Source organism: Tachysurus fulvidraco, chromosome 3 (genome assembly GCF_022655615.1).
Source record: "Tachysurus fulvidraco isolate hzauxx_2018 chromosome 3, HZAU_PFXX_2.0, whole genome shotgun sequence".
NCBI lineage: Eukaryota > Metazoa > Chordata > Actinopteri > Siluriformes > Bagridae > Tachysurus > Tachysurus fulvidraco.
The window spans coordinates 30,211,391-30,239,363 of NC_062520.1; the positions used below are offsets into that span (position 1 = coordinate 30,211,391).

Here is a 27,973-nt window from a genome sequence, read left to right on the forward strand (position 1 = left end):
CGCTTCACTCTGTTCGCCGGTCTCACTCCCAACAACAGTCACGTTCATTTCATGCTTCATACCTTTCAAACTTGCGCTTCTTTTTCCCAGAGTCTTCGGGTGTCTTCGAGGGCTTATCGGTTTGTTTCGGGGGCGTCTGGAGCAGCGCTTGGGCTGATCGGAGCCACTCGCTGATGGACTTCTGTCGCTCCCCAGCAGGAGAATCCAGACGGCTGGGGTCGGGATCTCCGTCGCTATCGGAAGAGTAGTCTGAGATCTCAGCAACCACCTGACGGTAAAGAGACGCGACTTTTAGTATAACGGCAAAATAAAAGACAAACACGACGCACTACTCAGCAGCTTGGTTATGAAACTGAAAACCTCTTGAGAACAGATACTCTAATTACCTTTAGACCACAGCGCTGCTTAATACTCTGTTCTCATTGGTTCATACTGAGAAATGAGATTCTGCTAAAATCCCATGCTATCCGGGTACATGTCTGGAAATGAATTTATTTAAAAAAAAAAAAAAAAAAAAAGAAGTTTATTCACTTTTGGCCAACCAGAATGAAAGCCATTTATGTGAGTGTGCGGCGCCTGGGGAGCAGTTGGGGGGTTCGGTGCCTTGCTCAAGAGCACCTCAGTCGTGGCCGGCCGAGGCTCGAACCCACAACCTTTGGGTTACGAATCAGGTTCAGTTCAGGTCCAGTTACATACTTGACTATACTGGGATGAGTCGGATGTATTTAGAAAGAAAATCCAAAAATAATTCATTTTGCAAAAAAAGTCAATCAAATGTGGGTGAACATTTATCTTAAAATATATTATTATTATTATTATTATTATTATTATTTTCTTAAAAAACACATGGCACATAAAGCAAGTATATGATATCTTGGCAATTAGTGCTTTCCAAAAAATATCAAAGGATTTAGGAGTCAGGTTGTGTTAAAAAAAAAAAGAAAAAGAAAAAAAGGACACAGGAAATGCACATCTTGTAGCATCAGGAAATCTTTTATACATGTACAGAAGTGTGCAGGTTTGATGCAACATTGCAGTGTGTGTGTGTGTGTGTGTGTGTGTGTGTGATGCCCAAAAGACAACATGTTTGACACAGTAAAGGAACCAGTTTGTTGTGGAAAAATCTGGTGCGCTACCTGCCTCCGTGTCATGTGGAGGCATGAACAGCATTCCAGTCGGCCCCGTCAGCCCACATGTTCGTTCGTTCTTTCTTCCTTTTTTTTTTTTTTTTTTATAAAAAAAGTCAACTCCAGCCCACGGGGCAGCATGCCAACAAACTTTAAACTGCACATGTTCACTTTCTCTTCTTTAAACCACACCCCCAGCCCGTGAGTATGTTTCTGCTAGTCCTTCTCTTGTCCCTCTTAGTTCACCCCCCCAACACACTCACTCACACACACACACACACACACACACACACACACACACACACACACACACACACACACACACACACACACACACACACACACACACACACACACACACACACACAGCTCTAGAACACTGTGTTCCTGGCTTGGAGTCAAAAATGCGTTCAGTCCTCAGTGAGTGTAGCTGAATGGAGCTGTGTACAGAGTTTATTCTCTCTATCAAAAATCTCTGCTGGAATTATTATTATTATTTATTTATTTATTTATTTATTTTTTAACTCATAGTGAAATAAATCTGTCCGTCGCTCCGACACGTGCAGGAACAGAAAGGACCGACAGCTGTACCGGGAACACAAGCTAGCCTTAGGTCAACTGTCTGACCAGCAAGTGCGAGATTTCATAAAGGAGCACAGGGCCACAAGGAAAGCCGCAAAAAAACCCAAATGATTCACGTAGGCGAACAAATGCAAGTCATATTTAATCACTACCTCAGAAACTGACTACAGAACCACCTCTGGGAGTCGTCTAATCAAGTCAAGCCTTCTAAATCAAAGCGGATAAAAGGGACCACAAATACTCCTGACCTTAGAGGGCCATGAAACAACAATGACACAACAACAAGGCAAAAGTCTGGTGTAAACGTCTGAAGATCGCAAGCGTGTCAGCCATCTGTAGCCCATGAGAGGGTAGGAGGGACATCCACACTCAGCCTTGTCAATCAGAGCTGCACTAACCAATCGTGAGCATGTGTGGGCTCATGTATGCAGAAGAGGGTCGATGGCACTTTCTTCCGCACTGTGACACAGCGTGAGCATCAGGTCAAAAACACAGAGGCTGAATAGACAACAGACGGAAATAAACAAGCAGTGACACGTTTTCTATTGGCTCAAAAAAAAAACTATTTCCCTTTCGGTGCGCTTTCCTACAAGGTAAATATATATATACATCCTGCGTTATTGCCATGAATAATGACAGATACATGTCACATGAGAACGACTTCGCTGGAAGGAAGAATCCCTAAAATAGCTCAGGTCCTGTATCTACTTACTGCCTAGTTTTGCTATGAAATAACAAGACAGACTTTTTTCTGAATCTTGACATTAACAAGACAAAACTTTGTCAGGTTACAGAAAAAGAAAAGAAAAAAAAAAATAGAACCTGTAACCTTCTGTGTCCTGAACGCATACTGACACTGGAGACTCCTTGAGAGATGAAATAAACAAACATAACATTTCAGTAGAGTGAAGAATAAAGCATTAACTGCACGTGGGCACCAGGAGTGAGAACCAACCGGCCGACCTTTCAAAATAAGAGTGTTCGTGATATTCTTTACTCGGATTTCGTTACATCGGTTCATTCTACACTAAATCTACTACTCTACTCATTACATCGGTTCAGAATGATTATTACTGACCATATGACAGCGTAGCTTTACGATAAATAAATATGGAAGAAATTGGCACGTGTTTAATGAATGAATGAACTATCTGAAATAGTTCAAGTCGGAATTGTTTACGTCTTAATATTGTTTATCTTTCAGCGACCTGGACCAGCTGAGATGATGAGTTCAGATAAAAGCGACAGCGGTCGAGACGAGACGAGATTCCTGTTCTCTGACTTGTTGACATGCTTTTCCATTCAGCTCGGGTGTAAAGAGTGTTATTCGTGTTGGCGTCGGCTAAAACAAACATACAAAACAAAAACTTGATGAGGCTAATTTAAATATCCGACGAAGGAAGGGAATCTGACAGGACAGATACATGGATATTCAAATCACCACACCCATCACCTGCAGTTGGAGTGAAATAAATCATCTGGGTTTTCTTCCAACCCATTAACATACCAGTCAATGGACAGGATACAATAAACTGACTATTGCGCACAAACACAAGTATTCAGGGTGTATTCCTGACCCGGACTCGGTGTTCCTGGGATTATGTTCCTGACTCCGGATCCGGGTAGAAGAGCGAATATTATTCTGATTGGCTAATACAACAAAAAGCGTAAAAAAATAAAGGTTATTAAAGTAAAAATTTTTTTTAATGATTTTTAATTATTTAAAAATGAAACATACCAAAATTTGCAATGCTTTGAAGATTAGTCCATCTATGACGTTTACGGTTTCGTCTTTTTATGTTTAACTAAATGCTCGTATTCTGCCCTTTTTTTCCGTCAGCTAGCTGAAATAAATAAAAAAAAACTGAGAAAAAAAAGGCAGAAAAGCAGATACACTAAAAATAAATTGTTAAAATACTAAAATAATGCAAATAAATGAACGGTGTGTCGAGCCGCGTATCGAGTTGTGAAAACGGAATTGTTTTTACGTGGCGTTTCATTTCATGGTGTTTTCTCTCTCTTCATTTCCAGAGTTCTCAGGTAAACCTCAGAAACAAGCGACATCCTGATCTGGATGAAGTGCTTTCCTGTGATGAATGAATGAATGAATGAATAAATGAATGAATGAATAAATGAATGAACGTTTATAAAGGGACCACACCGCCCCCTAGTGTCTGAGCTTTCAGCTGCATGTTGCGCAACAGCACATTTCATTAGGCATTCTGTGATGAAGTCGAATCCGAGATTCAGACGAACATCAGATGCTTTCCTTGTGCTGATCCTCACTGTTTTTACAGGTTTCTTATACAGATCAGTGAAATTGAGCTTTCACTCCTCTCTCACTATCTAGTGATGGATCAGTGGTTAAAGCCTCCGGGTTACTGAAGATTTGCTCCAGGGGCGGCGTATCCCGGGCGACCCCATGACCTTTGACCCCAGTTACATGACAAGCTGGGACATGCAAAAGAAAATGGAAAGTCGCTGTGCTGTAATACGGACAAAAGGGCTTTCCTTCTTACTCGCACAGACAAACACGTGATTAAAGACACGAAAGATTTTGTATGAGACATTATATATGCTGCAATTTTTGTTTCAATTAAATGATATTTCATTAAAGTGTTTTTTGGCGTCACGTATCACGATATTGATCTAATGACCGTCCCGCTGCGCAGCCCTAATGATGTTCCGAACAAACATCAAGCAAATAAATCCACTTAAATAAACAAATGAATTATTTGATTCATTTTGCTTTGCTCAAACTCAAAAACTGCTGTCAGTAAATTTGACAAAGTTGCTCTTGGGGCTTCTGGGTTATAAATACGACAGTGATGAGTCTCGATACGTTTCACTCACCGGAGAAATTCGCTCGTTTGAAGTAGAATTGTCCTCATGCTCGCTTTCTGAATCGATGGTTGGAAGCTCGTCTGTCTCTACAAACAACCAAATGATAACAGAATAATACGATCGCATCGGTTCGCATTGATACCCTGCTCGACATGTGCATGGGCCAGTAAGTGACAAGTTTGGTCAGGATTTATGACTTTTGGTCAGGATTTATGACAAATGTTTTTTTTCCCCTCCACCTGCTCCTGTGCTGAGGAAGCGACCGTATCTTCCGGACACGCTGACCTCCGGTCTGGCTCTCCGAGCTGCCTTGGTGAAAGAGAGAGGAAGCTGGCGTTCTCCGTCAGACTGCTCGTCCTCGCTCGACGTCCAGGCAATGTGGACGGGATCCTCGTGCCCTGGAGATACAGAATATAGAGTGGTGTGATGAAGCATGGTGTTTCACTCCTTACACCACGGCACAGTGTCATTTTGCATACGGTTACAATACAAAGCACTGACCCTGCAGACTCCTGTCTAAAATAAGTGGGAATTGAGTAAAATACAAAAACAACAGCATTTTAAAATTTAATCACGATCTTCAGCTGCGTCTCTTCGTACGTGACAGTGTTTACCAGATGTGGAAATCTGTGCCAGCTGATGCACCGCCCTACTTGTCTGTCCTACAGTGACGCGTTTCTGAAAAAAGAAAAACAAAAGTAGATATAAGGTAAAAGAAGATCTACACGGTATGAAAAGCTGAATGAGTGCATTTCTCATACCATACCTCCATCACAGGCGTGTCCAGGAAGCTGTCCCCGCATCTCTCCCATGACGACTTTGCGGATTTCGGCGTCTCGCAGGTTCCCCTCCTGACGAACGTCTCCCTGACGTCATCCGGAAACAACACGCACCTCATATCCCTGGTGTTCCTCTTGTGCTGTGGAGAACGTCTTCAGTTTTATATATGATTATACCACCGCCCTATTGAATCCTCGCCTCTGATTGGTCAGAAGGTGTTGATTCGTTTTCTATAACCGCAGCTCGAATACACTCGTTTCTATCACGTTGTGGTTTTTATAGCGACGAGAGGGTGAAAAGAAAGCAAAAAATAGCGCATGGACACGACTAACAGATTGCATCACGAGAATGAGATAATGACGTCATGAAAATGAGATCATTCAAAGAAACATCTTTAATTTACCCCGTTCTGAATTATCTCACGTCGCTAAACCATGACAGTGACTTTACCATCTTTGTTTGTATTCCTAACTGAATCAGTCAAAAGTATTATCGTGTTAAAACAAAAAAGGACGTGGCTAGAAATGGGTTATCTTGCTAATTATCTCGTTATCGTTATCTCACTCCTATGAGTGAGACAATAAAGGTGACTTGACTTATTACGTCGTAAGCCATAGCCGCATCTCATTTTCTCATGATCTCGTTTTATCAAGCATTTATCTCATCCCTACACGTGACACGCCCTTATTATCTCATGTGACTTATGTTTATCTCGTCCTCAACTATCTTGTTCCCTGACGTCACTCAGCAGACAGGATGTACTCTTCTCGTTCTCACGATTCTTACTGAATCATCTCGTTTCTACTTTTACAAATTAAATAAATCACCTCAGCAGGTGGCGTTTTAATAAAACGGTAAAGCTCTTACTTACTTTAAACAGTAAGTGGGCTTCATTACACCAGAGATTGTTTTTCCTGCTTGTTGTTATTTATTTTGTGGACATTAAACATTCGACAACGTGTGAATTCTTACCTTTGAAAACGAAGGCATTGCGCTAATGTATAATAAAGTAAATGAATAACGCGGTTAGACCGTTAAAGTGTTTGTGTCGAATGACGGCCGCCTTCACCGCCGTGTAGTTTGTGAGTTAGCAACATGCTAACAGGGTGTAAGGAGAGTTGTTTTCCCGGGCTGCAAAAACAATGACTTCTTCTGCGGTTCACGTCAGTGGAACAGACTCGCAACACTGACACCTAGAGGCCGGGCGAATGAACTACAACTACAACAATCACAGTGTGTGGGGCGTGAAAGGAAAAAAAAAACATCAACAAACAAATACATTGTTATATTGGGAGACAAAAAAAATTATATATATTACCAATAATATATTTATTCGAATATATGATTTATCCTTATTTTATTGTATCCAAATAATAGAACTAAATAACGCTGAAATGATTTACTGATTTTTTTAAAAATAATTCTTAATCATTTGTTCGGTAAAAACAAATGAATTTTTTTTAAAAAAGAAAAAAAATCTACACTTTTTTAATTTCATCGATAAATCTTTAAAAGATTAATTTGACATTTTAAAAGATTTACTTTAAACAATACAGTTTAATAAATCACCATATTAGACATAAAAAGCTTTTTTATTATTATTTATTTTTTTTGTTAAATTCTCCTAATATTACATTTGAATAAACAACAAAGATCCCAAATGTTTCCTTTTCAAAGTGACATTTTTTTTTATTACGGCAAATTTTAAAATAGCAGGTTAAACATACAAATAAAAAAACAACTAAAAAACACGTAACATTTTCGTTTTATATTAAATATGTAAAAAGCAGGTCAAGTTATTCACAAATAAAATGAAAACATGCAACACAGTTTTTTGGGGAATGCATAATGAGGGATACAGAAAAAGAGAGAGAGAGAGAGAACATTTTCTATTTATACTTATTAACAGTACATTACATTCCTCTTCATTGTACACAATAATAAATGAGCCGTGGAGTTTGGTACTGGAACTGAATGCAACATCATCATGAGACAGTATACGATGCACTGGAACACTGTGTTTCTGACCGAGAGTTACCGTTAAATCCTCCTGCTAAAACCTGGACTTTAAAATTATATTAAAATATCTTCAATATACATGTTTTATTTATTCCGATGTATTTTTATTTATTTTTTTTCCTCTGGAAGGCTTCTAAAGAAAACAAATTAAAGTGTTACGAAAAACAAATCCGCTGAAACCTTCTATCCGTCAGTGAGACACAAAGCTGCTCGCGGTGGGGATAAAGATTCGGATCCATTCAGAGACGTGTGGACGAGATGATGATGATAAAAATGGGCGGATGACAAAACATTTTTAATTGTTTTTTTTTTTAGCTTTTATTCCTGCTGCCGGTTGCACTATTCGAATTAATCAAGATAAATCTAGATGGTCATAAAGGCTTAGTATCATTGTTAGTTTAATGCTTGTGTGTGTGGCCTATTCTTGAAGCTAGAATTTAATTTATTTAATTTAACTTTATTTATCGTAGCTAAAATGTTCGATTTCCGTATTACGTGCTAGGCTTTGGTTTCAATTAGCGCAACTGGCAAAACAGAACTTTACTCTTTCTTCCTAACGTCTCTAAACACATTTAACAAAACCACGGTGACGCTTTGACATTTTTCTACCTACAGCTAGGAATATCTAGAGCTGTGGACGGAAAACGAATCTTTCTGCTAAATTGATCCTATTTCGGTCGTTTTTTGTTTTTTTTTTGCGTCACTGCTCATTTGCACAGAACTCGGAAAATCTCGCCATCGTGGTTACATCTGTTCAGAACAAACAATCTTCAACATCGTTAGCGAAAGTAAACGCGTAATTTTCCGCTAAGCAAGGCTTAGGTTCTGCTGGTGCAACCGGCTGCTGATTATTCGCCATAGCAACACCTTTTTTTTTTTAATGAATTAATCTGGCAATTCTGAAGGACATGTTAATGGAATAATAATTATGCTTTAATGAGACGAGAATCAGTTCAGCGTCAGCATTTAGGCAATTCTAGCATAGCGCGAATGATTAGCTTCTTCAGAATCAAATCGAATTCATCCGCTTGCTCGTTCATCTTTTGAATTCTATGTTTTGTTTTGTTTTGAACTTGAAAATCTGGACAGAAATACACGTGAGTGACGTAGCGAATCCTGCTGGCGAGTCTAATGTAGCAGATTAAGTGAAAATAAAGTTGTATCCTTCATAATGTCAAAAATTTAAAAATCAAACCAACTGCACTGTGGAGGACAGGAAAATGTCTTTGTTCAGCATTTGTAGTGAAAGTGTGTAGTTTCTTATGTGTGTGTGTGTGTGTGTAACATGGAGGCATGTATAGAAACCAGATTTCACAAAATACCAAAACAAATTTAAAAGTGGCTTCTGGACTTTTTCTCTTGTGCCGTTTTAACAGAAAAGAAAAGTCAAAACTGACGAACGGCAAAGGGGCGCACGAGTGTGTGTGTGTGTGTTCAATATTCATCCTGTGTGTCGTCAGGGACTTCCACTTCCTGTGCCAGAGCCTCGTGTTCTTCACCTCCAGCCTCCTGGACAAACAAACACACACACCACAGCACTTTACACACATCTGCACTATTGTCCACCATCACATTACCATCCTCTACACTGATACATTATTAATACATGTTATTATATTAGAATCCCCCCCCCCCCCCAAAAAAAACCCTCATGTGTTCTCTAAATTATATATATATGTTCTACACATTATGTATAACTGATATAACTGCTCAAATCTTTCTGCTTTGGGCTGTAAATACACTCATGCTATCTGAGACCAGTAATAATAAATACACAGATTTCACGATGAAGCTGTTCTACGATATAGAATTATACAATTCCTTCATTCATTCATTCATTCATTCATTTTCTACCGCTTATCCGAACTTCTCGGGTCACAGGGAGCCTGTGCCTATCTCAGGCGTCATCGGGCATCGAGGCAGGATACACACTGGACGGAGTGCCAACCCATCGCAGGGTGCGCACGCGCACACACACACACACACACACACACACACACACACACACACACACACTACGGACAATTTTCCAGAGATGCCAATCAACCTACCATGCACGTCTTTGGACCGGGGGAGGAAATCGGAGTACCCGGAGGAAACCCCCGAGGCACGGGGAGAACATGCAAACTCCACACACACAAGGCGGAGGTGGGAATCGAACCCCAACCCTGGAGGTGTGAGGCAAACATGCTAACCACTAAGCCACCGCGCCCCCAGAATTATACAATGCAAAATAAAAAAAAATGCTGGATCAAGTGCTATTCTATAAGATGTTGAATTAAAAAACATGGTTAAAGTTATTTTCTTCAGTCCTTATTTTCTATCCCTTATTTTTCAAGTTTAAAAACACACACACACACATATATATATATATATATAGAGAGAGAGAGAGAGAGAGAGAGAACAAACCTGTTCATCTGTCGAGTACAGCACTTCCATAATTCTTTCCACAAACGGTCCGTTATCCTGGCCCTGCTCCTGACACAGCAGCTCTACCTCCCGTAGCTTCCCGAAGTAGTAGTCCCGCTCCTTCTCCGCCCCTTCCAGCGACAGCTTTAACATGTTCATCTACGGTACCGAGCGGAGAAAAGAAACGAAGGCGGAATTACAGAAACCCTCCAAGACAACAACCGAGCCAAAAGCAATTCTTATAAATCATGTTAATAACTATTTATACCACAGCGTCTGGTACGATCATTCTGATTGGTTGATATGGTGCAGCTGTGGATGTCTTTCTATTTTGTCACATTTAATATTGTATAGATCGCAGCATGAACGTTAGAACAAGATTAAATGGAACTAAAAGGTGCATTCGTTTCATCACAAATTCTTGGTGTGGTGTAAGAGGAATAAAACACTTGGGAGCCATGCTGTTATTGGTCAGATCGGTTGGGCTGTATCACACCACACAGTCGCTCATCATTCTTTACCTATAAATATGAATTATGTTGATTTAATGTAACTATAAATGGGTAAAAAGCATGACGGGTCAGACCCGCTGTGGTATAAGAGGGAAAAAAAAAAAACACTTCAGGGCTAAATTTCTTTTAACCACACCCCCTGAAGTGTTTTCTTCCACACACTGATAATTAGTGAGTGGACTTAAGCAGCTGATTTATTGTTGAATACGACAGTATTACGAGTTAACAGGGTAGCTGGTGTAAACCTGTTCGTTAAGCTGTGCTACTTGAGCCTCCAGCTCCTTCTCGCCCTTGGCCGGGATTGCTGCTGTTGTTACAGGGCCCTTTTTGGCAGAAGAGGGTCGCGAGGTTGACGTGGACGATTTGGGGGTCGAACTCGTTGATCTAGTAGCCCCTGGGTCACATGGTTGGTATACAGGTTAGCAGATGGCACTGTTAGTCTTCACCTCATGAATTATTACATGCAGTAAGTCAATGACAGCAGTCAGGGTTTGAACTTAGATCTGGAGACTGGAGTTTTTCGGTAGAACATCTACACCGGTTAGTTGGTTAATTAACCATTAAACGCTATTAAGAGAGCCGGGCATGAAGACTGACCTGCCGTAGGAGAGCTGGCTGCATGGGGTGACTTCTTAGGCAGGTTGAAGATCTGCTCCCCGGGGTCAGGAGGGGGAATGGCGTCCTGGCCCTGTCGCGCCTCCAAGGGGTCATACTCTTTACCGTCATAGTTGGCGTCAAAGAACTTTTTAAACCACTGGATGAAATCCAGGTTGTCTTGAAATCGACCCTTGACGAGCTTCTCTACTGGAATTATCTGCAAGTAAGACAGTTTCACTAAATCTCCATGCGTCCACAGGTCCTTATTATTTTACCTCGGTTCATCCGTACGCTGACTCGTTTCCTCACCTTGTCCACGTTCATCCTCTTGAAGGAGGCTTGAAGAAGTTTAAAGTTGTGAATGTACTCGTGCTCCAGCTTGGCCTGGAACTTGACCTTCTTAAGACTGATGCAGCCGGGGAAAAGCATATCCATGAACTGGCAGTAAGCAGCTCCTGCAATGGGAAACTCGTTCAGAACAACATCCTCTTTTTGGGGCAAAATTTTAACAAGAATATGTGAGAAATAAAACAGTGTGCGTCACTCCATTATGGACAAATAATCAACATGTGATGGAACAGAGTTTCTGTTTCTACATCTAAGTTGATCATTTTCTAATAATGAGATACAGTAATTACATTGTGGCCATAAGCTAAATAAAAACAAAAAAGGTCTGGAAATGACATAGTAAAGGCGTAAGAATAAGATCATTAAGGCATAAAGCAATAAGATAGTGAAAGCACAGGAATGAGACAATTAAAGAATATGAACAAGATCATTAAGGGACGAGAATGAGATAATTAAAGCACAGGAATGAGATTATAAAAGCACAGAAATGAGATCATTAATGTACAATGAGATAATAAAAGCACATGAATGAGATACTAAAAAAACAGAAATGAGATAATAAAACACAGGAATGAGATTATAAAAGCACAGGAATGAGATCATTAATGTACAATGAGATAATAAAAGCACATGAATGAGATACTAAAAAAACAGAAGTGAGATAATAAAACACAGGAATGAGATTATAAAAGCACAGGAATGAGATCATTAATGTACAATGAGATAATAAAAGCACATGAATGAGATACTAAAAAAACAGAAATGAGATAAAACACAGGAATGAGATTATAAAAGCACAGGAATGAGATCATTAATGTACAATGAGATAATAAAAGCACATGAATGAGATACTAAAAAAACAGAAATGAGATAAAACACAGGAATGAGATTATAAAAGCACAGGAATGAGATCATTAATGTACAATGAGATAATAAAAGCACATGAATGAGATACTAAAAAAACAGAAATGAGATAATAAAACACAGGAATGAGATCATTAATGTACAATGAGATAACAAAAGCACATGAATTACATAATTAAAGCTCAGGAATTAAATAATTAAAACATACCATAAAATAAGTTTGTGTCATGGCCCTAATGTTTTATTCCTCTTATCCACCTGCAATTTACCAGCAATTTTTGCTGGTTTACTAAAAAGCGTCACATCATACTTATTATTATCTGTTTGTAGTTACATTTTAACGCTGTGTAACGTTGCAAAAAAAGTCAGTTCCTGTTATCACTTAGTTTATAGCAGCTATAAAAAAAACAGCCTTTATTTTCCCCTCTGAGCAGCTTGTCATATTAGGGAGAAAACACAAGAGTAATTTCCTTCGGTCCAGAGGACTGTCAGAACGTGCTGACATGGAGATACCTTCTATAAATTATTAAATACAGAGCTATGTTTCTCCTGTGTACTACACACAAAATAGGTTTAAACATATCGAGAAAACACTAGAGAGTAAAAAAACACCGTCCAACACTGCATACACTTGTCCATTTGGATTTGTCTCTAACCCCACACTTACTTAGCGTTCCTTGTTTTATATTAGCGGTCAGTTTTCACTCTCGTCAGAGAGGTTTCTGGGTGACAAAACATGGCGCTAAAGTTTTTTATGCCTAAGTCATATTACTGTAAGTTTCAGCTGAGTTTACCTGAAGAGAGCTGCTCCACTTTCGTGTAGTTTAGACTGAGCAGATCGTTGACCCAGGCCGTGATGTCATGCCTGCTCATAGTCTCCTGGGTGATTGAGGTAGAATACACGTTGACCGCCATGCCCCAGCTGTGAATGTGAACGACACACAAAAACATCAACTCATCTCTGGTAGCTTGGCTTCAAACACCATCTCGATCATCTCTCATGACCAAAATGTACTTCTTCTGACATTACCTTCTTCCCTTGGCATTTTTTTTCTGTGACTAAAACCCAAATCTTGTTTTATTGAGTTTTGTACGAATCTTATTCATGCATAATAACCATGCCTTCATACACACACACACACACACACACACACTTTATTGTCTTGTAACTTAATGTCTGCACTGTTTTTTGTCCTGCACTGTCTTTTGTCCTGCACTGTCTTGCTTGTCTTGTCCTGCACTGTTTGCACCAGGTTGCACAGTTGCACTTTATGTGGCTAAGACTACTTACATGTCCTTAGCCCTGTCTTTGTTTTATGTAGCACCTTGATCCTGGAGAAACGTTGTCTCATTTCACTGTGTACTGCAACAGCTATATACGGTTGAAATGACAATAAAAAGCTTCTTGACTTCTTGACTTGACACACACACACACACATACCCTTAACTCACAATACGAAATCCATGATCTCTTGTTAGACGTTAAAGAGACAAGATGTGATGTTACAGGAAAATAATGATTAATGGACAACTGGGTGGTGAGATGAAGTGCATTAATTTTAGCACCCTGTAGTTGATTGTCTCTATTTAAGGGAAGGGTTTGGGAGTATTTTGTAACACACTGTACAATTTGTTAAGGTTCTCAGTCTGGGTATAGTACCTAGAGACATTCGTTCCTTCGCTGACCTCATTTGAAATAAAGAAGAAAATAAAACTCAACTTGTCATGATACTTGGAACCTGGAAAAGAGGAAACTCCATCTGTCCTGAAGATGTAATCCTTTAACAAAGCACTGACACTGGAGACTCCTTCCAACAATCTCTGGTGCTAATCTCAAGAAATTCTATTACTGAACAGTAGATCAGGAACGTATTTCAGGTAACGAACAATTTTCTATTCTGTCAATCTATAAATATTAACGAGAGCAGCTGAGGTACAATTCGCTTGTAAACGTTATTCCAAAAAATAATTTTAAAAATTGTTTTTATTACGACTGCCTCGTATGATGATGTAGGTTTGCAATACAAGCTTTTGGCTTCAAGCTGTGACTATTTATATGGCAAAACTACCAACTGACATTTCAATAATCTCTTCTGTAAAAGGTGAATGGTTATATGTGCCAACAGGGTTGCCAGGGCCACGTTTATTGTCCCAAATTAGCTGAGTTTTTAAGCAAATTGCTCTGGGGTTGGAAATGTTACTGAATCCTGAAATAAGAAGATTATTAATGAAGCTTTATGGACGTTAACCATCAGAAGACAAAGTATATGGTAGCAGGAGAATACATTTAAGCGTCAAATATATGTTTTATAACGTGAGAGGATAAAATTAAACATAAAAACGTAAAAAAAAAAAAAAGGTTCAATATGAAAATGCCTAAATGTCTTGTGCGAGCGGCTTTAAAACTCCTGTTTTCCTCATTACACAACACCGAGGTGTTAATTCAATCAAAAAGTTATTTATTAACAGTCACTAAATTGATTAAAGTCCTGTCAGCGTAGCTAAAACAGACCTTTAATCGTTAGCTTAGCTGACAAACGGTAGGTAGTCCTACCTCTTTTCCGACAAACCCCGCCTCCTCTCCTCGGATTGGCTAGGATTCCGCACAGTAACGCGCCAGCCAACCAAAGGAAAGGAAGCGGCACAATAGCGGCCAATAATATCTCGGGAAGGGGGTTGTATCGGAATACAGGTGGGAAGTTAAACTGAATTAAGACGGCTATAAAATGTCATAATATGAACCTGTATGCCATGTTTTATTTATATATATCAGTATCGGTCATTTAGGTTAGGTCAGTATGTTTCATATAAAAAATTACACACTAATGTTCATTAGTGTATTAGTGTGTCTGTCACACACACACACACACACACACACACACACACACACACACACACACACACACACACACACACAGGCCTCTTCGTGTCCCGTTTTAACACCTAAAGGATGGTGCATGACATTTTCGGTCATATTGATAACTTTTACTGACAAACATCCCGTTTTGTGGCAGGATTTCTGTGACTAACCGAACACAACATAACGCGTTACAGAGGAGACGTGAAAACGAGACGAATCACTGCATTTCACTTATTTATATATATATATAAAAGATGTGTGTGTGTGTGTGCGCGCGCGCGTTCATGTTTTAACGGATTTAACGGTCGTTTGTTTGTTTGTTTGTTTACCTGTACGCGCGCTCTCCTCGCACTGTGTTCTTTCTGTAAGGGATGATGTTGGTCCCATTGTCCTGAATGATGTCGTTATTATTCTCTCCATTCGGGGACAGTGCTTGAGTGGGACCTGGCATTTGGGTCTCGGAAAATAATAATAATAGCAGCAGCAACAAAACAACCACGACGATAATAGTAGTAATAGTAATAATAATAATAAACGACCTCGGCTTTTTTTTTTTTTTTGGCTTGTTTCTAAGGCGGGTCTCGCGCGGATCTCGATGGTGACGTCACCCCGAGTAACACCCCCTCCCCTGTCCTTTCGCACCGCACGTGACTGTTTCGTTTTTATCGACAAACCAAAACCAAGAAATGTTCTTTATTAAAGGAAAAGGAAGAATATCTCGAAATATATTGGTGCGTGGTCGGATTTTCTGTTACCACGCTGTAGTTAGCATAAACAAAGTTAAACCACGTTAATTGCTGTCCGACAATAGATACGTTTCGTTGTGTTTTATTCCTCTTTTACCTTTGTGAAACCTGGGATTTTTTTTGGTCTGGATTTGGATCAAAATTTCGTTTTTACGTTTTTTTCCCCACCCTCTCGCTTTCATCTAGATCGTTCCGGAATGTGGTACGTTTTTTTTTCCAAGCCTGGAAGTAGTCCAGAGAACGATCCCTCGGTGCTGGTGCTCGTTTCAATCGGACCTTGCGTCAGGTGTAACACCAGTTCCCGTGTTTTTCTTAGTTCCCGAAGTTTGTTTTTCAGGTCAGCGGAGGAGACGGCGAACGTTACTGATGAATAAAACCAGACTTTCACAAGACTGCAGGACTGTCATGCAAACAAAGTGCTGCGGTTCACCACGTTCGTTAAACAGCAAATTGATAAACCTAATGTCAACCATATCGCAAAGCTGTGTGTACAAAAAGGATGTACACAAGATGTACAGATGAACAATTGATCCACGATTTGGAAGGAATTTCCTGACCCAGAATACACAATATTGGCCAAATGTTTGTGGACACCCAAAATTTACACCCATATGTGGTTCTACCCAAAAAAACTGATTCCACAAAGTTAAAAGCTTAGATTTATCTAGAATGCCTCTGTATGTTGGAACTTTACATTTTACCTTCACTGGAACCAAGAGGCTCAAAACCTGTTCCAATATGACAATGCAGCTGAGCTCAAAGTGAGATAAATGAAGACACAGTTTGCCAAAGCTGAAGTGGAAGAACTGCTCAGAACCCTGGCTGAACTCCTTTGGGTTGGGTCTGAACTGGAACATTGACCGCACCTCAGACCTCCTCAACGGCTGATGTCACTAATACTCATATAGAGGAATGATCACAAAGCCCCAAAGCTGCATTCCAACATCTAGTGGAAAGCTTTCCCAGAAGTTTGGAGTTTTTTCAAACAACAAAGGGAGAATAAATTTGGAATGAGATCTCCAACATGCAGGGTCACACCAACTTGGGCCAAATGTCTAAGGGACAACGCTTATTACGTCTAACCCGAGAAAACTTTACCCGATTTCAGAATCATGCTGGTTACAGTTGTAAACTGCGCAGAATGTAGTAACACCGTAACAAAGTAGTAACAGTGGATCTTCCTCCTATATTCTGACCAGGAGGACACCAACTGACCCTTTATCATTATCCATAATCTTGAATTTTTTATTCTGTTAATTCTTTTTCTTTTATTATTCGTTATTTCTTTTATTATTCCTTATGTTTACCTTCTGCTCTATGTTTATGTTCTGTAAAGCTGCTTTGAGACAATGTCTATTGTAAAAAGCGCTATCCAAATAAACTTGAATTGAAGGTTATCCTTTTTAGTTAAGGATGTTTTTAGTCAAAATTAAAAAAAAAATATCATGTCTTAAATGTCAATGCGTGCTGATTAAACATCGTGATCAATGGTTAAATAGTTAGGTCAGAATTTTTCTTTTCATCCGATTTGCTGAAGTCCCCGGATCGGATTTTGACCAGTCATCCGATCTGATCAACTGAAACAGTTATGCACTGGATGCGTGTAATAACTGTTACCCAAAACTGATTCTTTTCCTATAACAGGATGACCAGAAGTGTTTTTATGTAGCTTTGATTTATTAAGGAAAGACAAACACAGCGTTCCCAACCAGTCAGAATCCAGAAGTGAGCAGCGCTGTGGTACAGACGTGTAACACAGTTAGTCTAACGCTTGTATCAAGTGTACTCCCATTAACCTTCCGTTCAGCTCGGCCTAATGCAGGTCTAATGTGGTAACTGGAGACGAGATTCCACTTTCTGAACTGAACATAAATGTCCACTGAACCCTTTGAGAACCTTGCTGATGTAATATCTGGACCTCCGTTAACCAAAGCACGTGCACTTTTTTAAAAAAAATAACTTTCTAGTAATGATCTTATAAGTTATGGTTTCTATAGTAAGTAGATTTTTAAATGAAAAAAAAAAAACAAAAAACATTTCAATTCATGTTACAGAAGCAGTCTCCAGTGTGTGGTTTTAGTAACAGTCTTACTAAAGAAATAAACGTTTATGGCCACTATAACATAATACAAATGTTGATAGCTTTTAATGTTAACATGCACTTTATTGCCAAAAGTTTTGGGACGTCTGCCTTTAACATGCACGTGAACCTTCAATGACATCCCATTCTTAATCAGTAGGGTTTAATACGGATTTGGTCCACCTCTTGCAGCAAGAACAGCTTCAACTGTTCTGGGAAAGCTTTCCATAAAGTTTTGGAGGGTGTTTATGGGAAATTTTGTTTGACCATTCCTTTAGAAGCACATTTGTGAGGTCAGGCACTGATTTTGGACAAGAAGGTGTGGCTCACAGTCTCCGCTCTAATTAATCCCAAAGGTGTTCTGTAGGGTTGAGGTCAGGACTCTGTGCATCCATGTCTTCATGGACCTTGCCCAAACTGTTCCAATTAATTTGGGAGCATGAAATTATCCAAAATGTCTTGGATCCTTTCACTGGAACTAAGGTGCCAAGCCGTGAAAAACAACCCTACGCCATAATACTTCCTCATCCAAACTTGACACAATGCAGTCAGGCATGACAAAATACAGTTTTCCTGGCAACCGCCAAACCCAGGCTCGTCTATCGGATTGCCATGCAGAGGAGCATGATTTGTCACTCCTGAGAGCGCACATTACCGCTTTAGAGTCCAACACTTTACACCACTACATCCGACGCATTACGACACTGCATACGGCTGCTCGGCCATGGAAACCCGTTACACGTACCTTTCTACGAACTGTTCTTGAGCTAATCTGAAGGTCACAAAGTTTAGCGGTCCATAGCTACTGACTCTGAAGAACGCGCTGACCCCGTTCTGTAATTTTACATGGCCTACCACTTCGTGACCGAGTCGCCGTTGTTCCCAAATGCTCCCGCTTTCTTACTCCACCACTAACAGTTGAACGTGGAATATTTTGTAGTGAAGAAATTTCACAAACTGACCATCACGGTACCACGCACGAATTCACTGGGGTCCAGAGAGAAACCCATTCCTTCACAAACGTCTGTAGAAGCAGTCTACGTTCCTAGGTGCTTGATTTTCTACACATGTGGCCATTGAAGTGATTGGAACCGCTGAATTCAATAACTTTTGGCAATACAGTGGACGTAGCTGCACTGTTGCTCATCTAGAAAGAAATCTTGTGAGAAAAGTGACATCAAACAGATGGTGCAGAAGAAATTAAACACTTATAGGTGTTTTATTCCTCGTTTACTTTCCCTTTTGGCTCGTTTTGACGTCACAGACTGTCTGTATGCAGATTTTAGTGATCTAAAGCAACCAGTGTAACGTGTTAGTGAATATTCAGTGCCTCAGTACCACTTTGTTCAAACGCCTTTTGTGACACAACAACCTCATTGATTCCAGTTTCAGCAGAACAACAAGCTTTACTACGACTGTTTTTGGGGCTTCTTTCTATCTTTCCCTTATTATTATTATTATTATTATTATTATTATTATTTTAACCCAAACCAACAGGTCGCAAACCGGACCCTCGTGCTTTAAGTCGTAACTTGAAGTAAATTCGAGTTTAAACATTAGCGAGTAAGCTAACCAGCTAGCAAGCTAACGTCTTGTTCACACAAACAAACCGTTTTCGACAGGGATATTTTGAGAATAGTAAAAATAAATAAACGAACAAATAAATATACAACGCAAGTTAGCGGTGTAGTTTTATTAGTATGAAATGCTGACATGTTGTAAATTGGTGACTGCTAATCTTGCTAGCTAACACACTCAAAGCTGCGCGCGCAATGCGTTACTTCCGGACGTCTCTCACACACACACACACACACACACACACACACACACACACACACACACACACACACACACACACACACACACACACACACACACACACACTCTCACTTAGCCCTCGTGCTTTCTCTTAAATAAACATCAAACAGATCTCGGTTACTTTTCATGCCGCCGTTAGACCAGAGACATGATCCACACCTTGATCCAATGCTCGACTCACCCGTAAACTCCCTCACCTCCGACCTGGATACACTCTTCTGCTGCTTCTGTTTAATCCCCGCCTCCTTTACGCCACAGAGTGACGTCAGAACCGCACCCTGTTGACCATATAAGTGAAGCGCTCGACGTGGTGCTCGTGCTGGAAAACTAATCAACGACGAGGTGGTGCAGGATGAAGCAGGAGGTTTAACACGCAACCCACCACACAAACTGTGAAAGTGAAAGTGACGTGACATACGGCTAAGTATGGTGACCCATACTTAGAATTTGTTCTCTGCGTTTAACCCATCCCATCCACCTCACTCATCCACCCTTTAACCCATGCACACACACAGCAGTGAACAAACACACACCCGGAGCAATGGGCAGCCATTTATGCTGCGGAGCCCAGGGAGCAGTTGGGGGGTTCGGTGCCTTGCTCAAGGGCACCTCAGTTGTGGCCGGCCCGAGACTCGAACACCCGACCTTAAGGTTGAGAGTCAGCCACGACATCCAAAATCTGGATTCTTGGATTATAATCTTGGATTATAATACAAATTTATATAATGATATAATGCAAATCTTGGATTATAATACACTCAATAATACTTTCAAGATCAGGTGGTTAATAGAATTTATTAAAAAAATAAAGATAGTGTTTGGAATGTATTTCGTAAATATATATTTAACTCGGGGGGCACGATGGCTTAGTGGTTAGCACGTTCGCCTCACACCTCCAGGGTTGGGGGTGCGATTCCTGCCTCCGCCTTGTGTGTGTGGAGTTTGCATGTTCTCCTCGTGCCTCGGGGGTTTCCTCCGGGTACTCCGGTTTCCTCCCCCGGTCCAAAGACATGCATGGTAGGTTGATTGGCATCTCTGGAAAATGTGTGTGTGAATGAGAGTGTGTGTGTGCCCTGCGATGTGTCGGCACTCCGTCCAGGGTGTATCCTGCCTCGATGCCCAATGACGCCTGAGATAGGCACAGGCTCCCCGTGGCCCGAGAAGTACGGATAAGCGGTAGAAGATGAATGAACAAAAGAAAATTTAACTCAATATTTAACGCATGGAATTTGAACACAGTTTTTCACCACACAGTTGTTGCATTTGGAATAACAAAGACATATTATTGTTTAAAAACAAATCCGATTTCTATCAAACCTGGCTTAATGAAGGGATTATTTTGGTAAAACAGTTGTTAAATTCTGACGAGTGTTTGTCGTCTTACATGGAGATTCTTGAAAAATTCCAATTAACAAGAGATTTTGCTATTGTTATTGATGCAATTCCAAAGAGTTTTGCATTTCTTTTAAAGAATTCTAGTTCATTGCAAATGAACATAGATGACTTTCGTGGTAATTTATACATCGGCAATGTTAATATCTTGAAACAAAAGTGTAACAATAATAAAAGAAATACCCTTTTTTTTCCCCTGCAGCAAGGTTTTTTGGTCTTCCTATATATACACTGCGATAAGACATGGAAAGTACTGAACAAGTTGTGTGTCGACAATAAAATTATGGAGGTGTCTTACAAAATTCTACATAGGATTTAAGCTTAATATTTCGTATGCTTGCAGATTTTGTGGTCAGGAAAAAGAAAATTTTGCATCCGTTTTATCATTGTATCTACAAGACTTTTTTGGAAAATAATATTAGTAGAAAATTGGGTTGTGTGGTAGAAATCGGTGTATTTGATGTTTTTTTTATTTTGAGAGAGATCAGTTGGAAAGTAACGAACAATATATTATACAGCTATTTATTGTTTTAGGGAAATAACATGTACGCAAAACAACGTGGGCCCTTTGTAAACCAAATCTGTTCCATTTTATGAATGATCAAGTTATACAGTACTCCTTTGGAAAAAGTAAAAAAAAAAAAAAGCTCAGAAAACGTGCGATATTCTAAAATAAGTAAATTTTTTGTACATTTTTTCCCTTTCTTCTCTGATAACCTTTGTGACCGATACTTCTTGTTCATGTGGCATTGAACAAAATGTGTATTTTTTTTTGGGGGGGGGGGGGGGGGGGTAAAAATTAAAAAGCACATTTTTAAAGCTCCATGTTGTGTGTGTGTGTGTGTGGGGGGGGGGTGTTTTGAAAACCTGTTCTTTCCATTTGACACATGCACATTGTTTAAAAAAAAAAAAAAAGGGGGGCCACGGATTCATATAACAAGCAAATGTCATTTTAATATGAAAGAAAAAAAAAAAACAGCTCTTCATATACATGAACATTATGAATATTAATAACTGCTCTACAGACGGGGGGCGGGGGGTTGGGGGAAGAGTTCGCCAGGAATGTGTCAAGAGTGCAAGGTTTACAGCAGGCGCACGGTTTTCCCCGTGACCGTTAAAAAGTCCTCGTCCGCGAGAGCCCGGAGCGCCTCGTCGAACACGTCCTTGGTGATGGCCTGAAGCGACAAACGACAGATTAATGATTACTGTTAACGTACACGTTCGTATCGATGACTCGTTAAAGTGACTGAAAGCAAGACGGGTTCTGACGAGAGAAGGAGGTGAAATTAAAAGGCTTACGGCTTCGGACTGGGCGCGCAGATCATCAAACAGCTGCTGGTACTTCATGGCTGGGGTTTTGCCTTTAGACTGGATGAGTTTCTTTAGAGACTGAGCCACTTCTTCCTTGCGCTTTCGTGCCGTCGCGCTCATTCCTACACACACACACACGATTGGTGTTACATGCTGTACATCTTCACAACATGATTAACCTAGTCAACAAACATCAAAGCTTCAGGGCATCGATTTACCATGTAAACACAAACCGGTTAATAAAGCCAGTTATCATCGGTACACTATATCTCCAGATCATACCTGTGGTGAGGATTGAGATATCAACGAATCCTGTTCTGGGATCAGTGGCTGACTGTTTAAGTGCCTCTCTGTGCAGTCTCTTCGCCTCTTCAACGTCTATGGTCTCCACTTTGTTGGAGAAGCGCACTTTTGCATGAGCCTCCGCCAGACGGATCAGCGACTCCAGCTGCCGGGGATAAGCGGACACCATCCCTCTGCCGCTGCCGATCTTCCTCATGTCCACGTAGGCCTGCGGGTCACAGTACGAGGAACACTCAAAACCTCAAATCCAGCACAGAACAGAAGTTTCTACCCCCCTCTTTCATCGTTGGTTAACATTGTAATCTGGATATCAGGCTATACAAAATGAAAGAAAAGAAAAAGAAAGCAATTCTCAAACACCAAAGACAACTAAAACCCCATTGCTCTCTTTTTTTTTAGGTTCTAGGGCACACAGACCTCGATGAGCGCCTGACTGGCTTCTTCGCTCAGTCGTGGGTTGATGTATGTGCGGGCGTAAGCGATGTAGTCCTTCAACACAGCCATGTCCATATACTCCTCCTGGACCTGCTCCTCGCTCTGGTAGTACAGAGAGACCAGGTGATGTGCCAGACGTCTGTCGTACACCTCGTCCTGGGGGTCCAGCATCAGGAAGATCAGATCAAACCTGAGAGAGAGAGAGAGAGAGAGAGAGAGAGAGAGAGAGAGAGAGAGAGAGAGAGAGAGACATGTTAGATGGGTTAAATGACATGTAGATGACGTAGGGTGGTCAGAAAGAAAAACCTGGAGCCTGGGTTCACCTGGACAGCAGTGTATGAGGCAGCTGGATGTTCTCGATTGTCGTTTTCTTTGGGTTCCACTGAGACTCTACGGGATTGGCGGCTGCCAGGATCGAGGTTCGTGCATTGAGCTGACAAATAATTCCAGCCTAATATAGAGACACAAAACACAAATGTTCAGTACATCCCACCATGGTCTGTTACATGTTACCATATATGAACGTTTGCGTTACGTTTCCGTGCTAATTCTAAGAGACTCGTATTAGCAACAAAACACACAAGTGCCTTGCCTTGGCGATGGAGAGGGTCTGTTGCTCCATGACCTCGTGCAGCACCGAGCGCGTGCTGTCGCTCATCTTGTCAAATTCATCGATGCAGCACACGCCGTTATCACTGAGAACAAGCGCGCCAGTCTGCAGCACCAGCTGCCGGGTCTCCGGGTCCTTCATGACGTAGGCCGTGAGACCCACAGCGCTCGAGCCTTTACCCGACGTGTACTGACCGCGAGGCACCAGGTTGTAGACGTACTGCAGCAGCTGAGATTTACTCGTACCTGGGTCTCCACACAACAGGATGTTGACCTCGGCACGGAAGTTACCGCGTCCTGTCTGGGAGAAGTCTTTACGCGTGCCACCAAAGAGCTGCAGCAGGATCCCCTACAGGAGAAAACAGATAGAGTCAAATGTATAGAGTTAAATGAGTAAAACTAAGTAAAGAGTTCACTTTCATTGGTTAATTAAATGAACACTGGACCGTATTGGGATCATGAGTTTGAGGTTCAAGCCCACCTTCTTGATGTCCTCGTGTTCGTAGATGCTTGGTGCCAGGGCCGAGGAGAGGCGCTCATAGATATCTGGCTTGTTAGCGAGCTCTTTGAGCATGTTGGCACGCTCCTCTGTGAACAGCTTCTGCTCGTTCTCCTCGTCCAGCCCGTGCAGACGCCGCTCGTCCGTCTTGCGGAAGTGGATGGCGTCGATGTGGGTCTTGTACACGGCCTTCACCTGGCTCTGTCTCGGGTTTAAACGCATGGGGGCAGCTCTGTAGATACCTGTTTGCAGAACAACAGAATAAGCGCTTTGTTCACTGAAATAAGGAGAGAAGTTGAGAGGGAGGGAGGAGCTTGAAATCAGAGCGTACCGGTGATGTTGATGCGATCTCCAGGCTGCACTTTGTCCACCAGGTCGTTGTGGGCATACACCACAGTGGTGTGGGGGGTCTGACCAGCGGGCATGTCCTCTGGAGACTCCTGCAGCTTAATCTGACCATCAAAGAAGAGCAAACAACATTTCACACCAAAGTAATTGACACTCAAACAATCTAAATCTTTTTACTTTTAACAAAAAACAAACCATTTAATCATTAATACGGAGGCTACAAAAATCTCACCATCTGTTTGTCTGAGAAGACGGAGCGGTTGTGGACCAGCGCCAAGCTGTGTGTGGTGTTGCAGTTCCGACACACCGCAGGTTCTGCGATGCGGCCGCGGTCCACCTCTACACGCGTGCTGAAGGCACAAACCTGGCAGCGGAAAAAGGCTTCCTGCATCTCCGGGATGAGCTGTGACGTGCGAATCACCATGCCGCTGATGGTGATCAGCTGATCGATGTCTAAAACAGATTCAACTCGTCACTGAGACGAATCAAACAACCGACAACAGACAGGGACATCGAACTGAGGGGTGAACTCACCCTCTGGGTTGAGGCTGCGCATGTTGCGGGTTTTCAGGGCGTTGTAGGGGCGCACTTGGATTTGGTGCTCCAGGACGGAATCAGGGAAGCGGTCAAAGAACAGCTCGTTGACCGCCATGTCCAACGTTGGAATTACTTCCTGTTGACAAAGAGAAGGGGAAAAAAATCTTGTCTTTAATTAAAACTGTACATCTTCCAGACGGAGTACTTGTTTCTACTGAACGCAGTGTAGTGATTTCTCCGTACCTGAGGGTAGCAGATGAGCTGACGGTACAGATCGGCATCGAAAGCCTGAATATGGCCACAGTTCACGTTCAACACAGGCTCCCCGACAACGCTGATCTGCAACACGCACATATACACTGGGTCAATTCTGCAAACATGGAAGAAATTTCTGTAAAATTGTTAAAACCTAAGAGATCCTAAATCTAAACCCTAACCTCGTCCAGCTTCTGCATGTACAGAGGCTCGTTTAGATCCAGGCTCGCGTTCTCATCCTCTCGTGACGTGGGGTCGATAAACCGCTGCAGGAACCGCTGTAAGGAACCACACACACACACACGGTTAATGTAAACACAGGAGTTAAAGAGTAATTAAAAGAAAAGTGGCGTGTGCTAGAACGGCTATAATACAGGATGCCAAATGATCATTTGGTGCTACCTGAAATTTCTCCTTGCACGTTCCCACGTTGACATCAGTGCCCCAGATGACGAGTCTCTGGCCGGCATTTTGCTCGCTGGCTACGGTCCCGTCTCCCGAGGGCTGGAAAATACAAACATGCCGTTAGGATCACGTTGCGAGTATAAACCCGATCGCACAAAGCTCATCCACGTATGCACCAGTCAAGACTCACCGGCTCTGAGTTTAGGTCCACCTGCGGCGCCTTCCTGACAGACCCCAGGTCAGCTCTCTGGCGAGCCGGAGTCCCACGACTGGGCGTGTCGTAGATCAGCGGAGAGCTCATATCTGGTTCACTCTGAGGGACTGTTGTGAAGGAAGCGTACATGTAACTAAAAGGCAAATGTCTGGCAAATTACTATAGTGGAAATGAGGAACTGGCTGTACCAGAGGGGCGGGGCATAGGGCTGGAGAAGAGAGAGGTGTCCTGAGGGACAGGGCTCTGCATGTCTGTGCCAGGGGAGGTGGGCATGGGCTGTAACTCTCCCGTAGAAGACTCCTGAGATCCACGGACTCGAGGGGTCCGAGGTCCATCGCTAGCAGCTATTTAAAAACACACATGCGGAAAAACGCTTCAGGTCGCGATAGCAGTTTGCTAACATACGACTAAAAAAAACCTCAGATCTCAAGCACAGATGATTCATTCCATCAGTTGATAACTTACGAGTCGACGGGTTGCTGCTCCTGCCACGCTTACGCGCACTGGACGACGGTGAAGACATCTTGACTGCTCACTGGAAAAAAAAAACAAACAAAAAAAAAAAAACAAAACAGATGCATGCTTTAATCTGATTGGTCAGAAGGTTGAGTAGTTTCCATCTACAACACAGATTTGTTCCAGCGCAGTTGCTCTAACCGACTTTATACTGATCCTACAAATGAACTTTCTCCTCTAACATGACATTCTGAGTTTTTAATTGTTATTCATACATTATTAATATTATTATTAATAATAATAATAATAATATCTCCTGTTAAAACTAATCCTGTTATGTCACTATAGTCTGTGATTCTACCGCTCTATAATAGTGTGTGTTAGTGTACTGCATTTCAGTGTGGTACTCCAGCTGCACTGCAGCAGACAAGAACACCCTTCAAAAAATAGTCAACACAGCCCAAAAAAAAAAAATCGCTGGCTGTCCACTACCCTCCCTGGAAAGCATCGCTCACTCCCGTTATCTCTCTAGGGCCAAAAACATCATCAAGGACACATCCCACCCAGGACATCACCTGTTTATTCTTCTGCCCTCGGGCAGGTGGTACAGATCATTAAGAGCAAAAACCACCTGCTTACAGAACAGTTTCTTCCCAGTTGCCATCAGGACTTTAAACTGCTGCTGCTATTCAACATGCAATATACAAGACATTCAATACTGTACAATATGCTACATATGCTAATATGGTACAATACCGCTGTTTGCACACTTATTTATGTAAATTATATCTGCACTAAATCTATACAAGTATCCATTTCATTTAAATTACACCTTTTTATAAACATTCTCTGCATATCAATAGAAATATATAATATGGAGTCACTTTATTAAAGTCACTAATACTTTCAATGGTCACTTTATTCAGACTGTTAATGTGAATATCACTTGGTGAACTTATGTATAAAGTGTGTCTCTCTTTACCGTCCGTGGTCGTGTGTCTCTCTTTTTACCGTCCGTGGTCGTGTGTCTCTTTTTACCGTCCGTGGTCGTGTGTCTCTTTTTACCGTCCGTGGTCGTGTGTCTCTTTTTACTCTCTTTTTACTCTCTCTTTAAAATACAATGACAATAAAGCCATTAAACTCAATTCAATTTAACTATAAACGGATAAAAAAGTATCACCTTTCAACCACATTAAACACTATTGACTTATATGACTGGGATTAATGATATATGTGACTTGTCTAACCGACGCCATTTTTAGGTCCCTTCTGTTAATCCTTAATAAGCGAAATAAAGCGTTTTAATGACCTATGAGCACACGTTAAGTTACCGAATTGTAAGTTTACCACAAATAATCGTCTCCAGGCTTCGGTTTCTACACATTTGTACAACAATAAATAATGTTAATAAAGGCTTAAAAACCAACTCACCGTCTCTTCAGACTTCTTCACAAACACACAACCGTGCGGCGCGAAAATTGTGGCGCGTGACGTGATTTTCCCGCGGAAACCCGAACCAATCAGATGCCCAGGCAGAGCTACGTCATAGACAAGGGGGGTTAACTTTCTAGCATGTGTTATAATATACACGTCGCTATGAAATGTGTGATCATAAATATTGTG

The 27,973-nt window shown here is 41.3% G+C and overlaps 3 protein-coding genes and 1 long non-coding RNA gene across 13 annotated transcripts in view; 1 reads left to right on the forward strand and 3 right to left on the reverse strand.

The window, feature by feature from the left end:
* Positions 1–6,524, reverse strand: part of spidr (scaffold protein involved in DNA repair) — a 37,419-nt gene extending 30,895 nt beyond the window's left edge. For 3 of the 6 annotated variants that reach the window (XR_007140117.1, XM_027155919.2, XM_027155926.2), the window contains exons 1-6: positions 6,306–6,524; positions 5,320–5,472; positions 5,168–5,231; positions 4,793–4,951; positions 4,563–4,639; positions 63–268 (exon numbers count right to left, since the gene is read on the reverse strand). Coding sequence is in view for 5 of the 6 variants with exons in the window: in XM_027155919.2 (XP_027011720.2) it covers positions 63–268; positions 4,563–4,639; positions 4,793–4,951; positions 5,168–5,231; positions 5,320–5,472; positions 6,306–6,323 (677 nt within the window). In the remaining variant the exon portion in view is untranslated. Of the gene's footprint in view, positions 1–62; positions 269–2,538; positions 2,845–4,562; positions 4,640–4,792; positions 4,952–5,167; positions 5,232–5,319; positions 5,473–6,305 lie in introns of those variants that run through there. The other 3 variants (XM_027155911.2, XM_027155905.2, XM_027155945.2) reach the window with 2 other exon arrangements.
* Positions 1,520–4,579, forward strand: LOC113648724. The gene is made up of 3 exons (XR_007140121.1): positions 1,520–2,302; positions 2,914–3,331; positions 3,741–4,579. It is a non-coding gene; the product is annotated as an uncharacterized LOC113648724 (long non-coding RNA).
* Positions 6,525–6,996: 472 nt separating the features above from the next.
* On the reverse strand, positions 6,997–19,904 carry mapre2 (microtubule-associated protein, RP/EB family, member 2). Of its 3 annotated transcripts, none has more exons than XM_027156068.2 (7): positions 19,768–19,904; positions 12,877–13,004; positions 11,180–11,325; positions 10,871–11,087; positions 10,519–10,667; positions 9,762–9,920; positions 6,997–8,861 (listed from the first exon to the last, which is right to left on the reverse strand). In XM_027156068.2, the coding sequence occupies exons 2-7, from the start codon at positions 12,995–12,997 to the stop codon at positions 8,787–8,789; spliced, it is 867 nt and encodes a 288-aa protein (XP_027011869.1). In that variant the 5' UTR covers positions 12,998–13,004; positions 19,768–19,904; the 3' UTR covers positions 6,997–8,786. The 3 variants fall into 3 exon arrangements, with proteins under 3 accessions (XP_027011869.1, XP_027011876.1, XP_027011851.1); XM_027156075.2 differs by lacking the exon at positions 19,768–19,904 and adding an exon at positions 19,708–19,732; XM_027156050.2 differs by lacking the exon at positions 19,768–19,904 and adding an exon at positions 15,272–16,909.
* A 2,002-nt stretch (positions 19,905–21,906) lies between these two features.
* On the reverse strand, positions 21,907–27,871 carry mcm4 (minichromosome maintenance complex component 4). Of its 3 annotated transcripts, none has more exons than XM_027160784.2 (17): positions 27,782–27,871; positions 26,360–26,429; positions 26,083–26,238; positions 25,871–26,001; positions 25,678–25,779; positions 25,458–25,553; positions 25,264–25,359; positions 25,018–25,156; positions 24,716–24,936; positions 24,467–24,587; positions 24,118–24,377; positions 23,620–23,985; positions 23,351–23,478; positions 23,010–23,217; positions 22,572–22,800; positions 22,278–22,411; positions 21,907–22,153 (listed from the first exon to the last, which is right to left on the reverse strand). In XM_027160784.2, the coding sequence occupies exons 2-17, from the start codon at positions 26,415–26,417 to the stop codon at positions 22,061–22,063; spliced, it is 2,538 nt and encodes an 845-aa protein (XP_027016585.1). In that variant the 5' UTR covers positions 26,418–26,429; positions 27,782–27,871; the 3' UTR covers positions 21,907–22,060. The 3 variants fall into 3 exon arrangements, with proteins under 3 accessions (XP_027016585.1, XP_027016595.1, XP_047667061.1); XM_027160794.2 differs by lacking the exon at positions 27,782–27,871 and adding an exon at positions 27,698–27,769; XM_047811105.1 differs by lacking the exon at positions 27,782–27,871 and adding an exon at positions 27,333–27,357.
* Positions 27,872–27,973: the final 102 nt, after the last annotated feature.

What these genes read in the sequence shown, in the direction of transcription:
- mapre2 (XM_027156050.2), bottom strand. Translation starts at nt 15,393, where the DNA reads ATGCCAGGTCCCACTCAAGCACTGTCCCCGAATGGAGAGAATAATAAC. An exon ending in CGAGGAGAGCGCGCGTACAG is followed by an intron (nt 13,005 to 15,271) that starts GTAAACAAACAA and finishes TCACATTCACAG; the next exon opens with CTGGGGCATGGCGGTCAACG. An exon ending in AGTGGAGCAGCTCTCTTCAG is followed by an intron (nt 11,326 to 12,876) that starts GTAAACTCAGCT and finishes TTCCCATTGCAG; the next exon opens with GAGCTGCTTACTGCCAGTTC.
- mcm4 (XM_027160784.2), bottom strand. Translation starts at nt 26,417, where the DNA reads ATGTCTTCACCGTCGTCCAGTGCGCGTAAGCGTGGCAGGAGCAGCAAC. An exon ending in GAGCAGCAACCCGTCGACTC is followed by an intron (nt 26,239 to 26,359) that starts GTAAGTTATCAA and finishes GTTTTTAAATAG; the next exon opens with CTGCTAGCGATGGACCTCGG. An exon ending in CCAGTCAGGCGCTCATCGAG is followed by an intron (nt 22,801 to 23,009) that starts GTCTGTGTGCCC and finishes TGTGACCCGCAG; the next exon opens with GCCTACGTGGACATGAGGAA.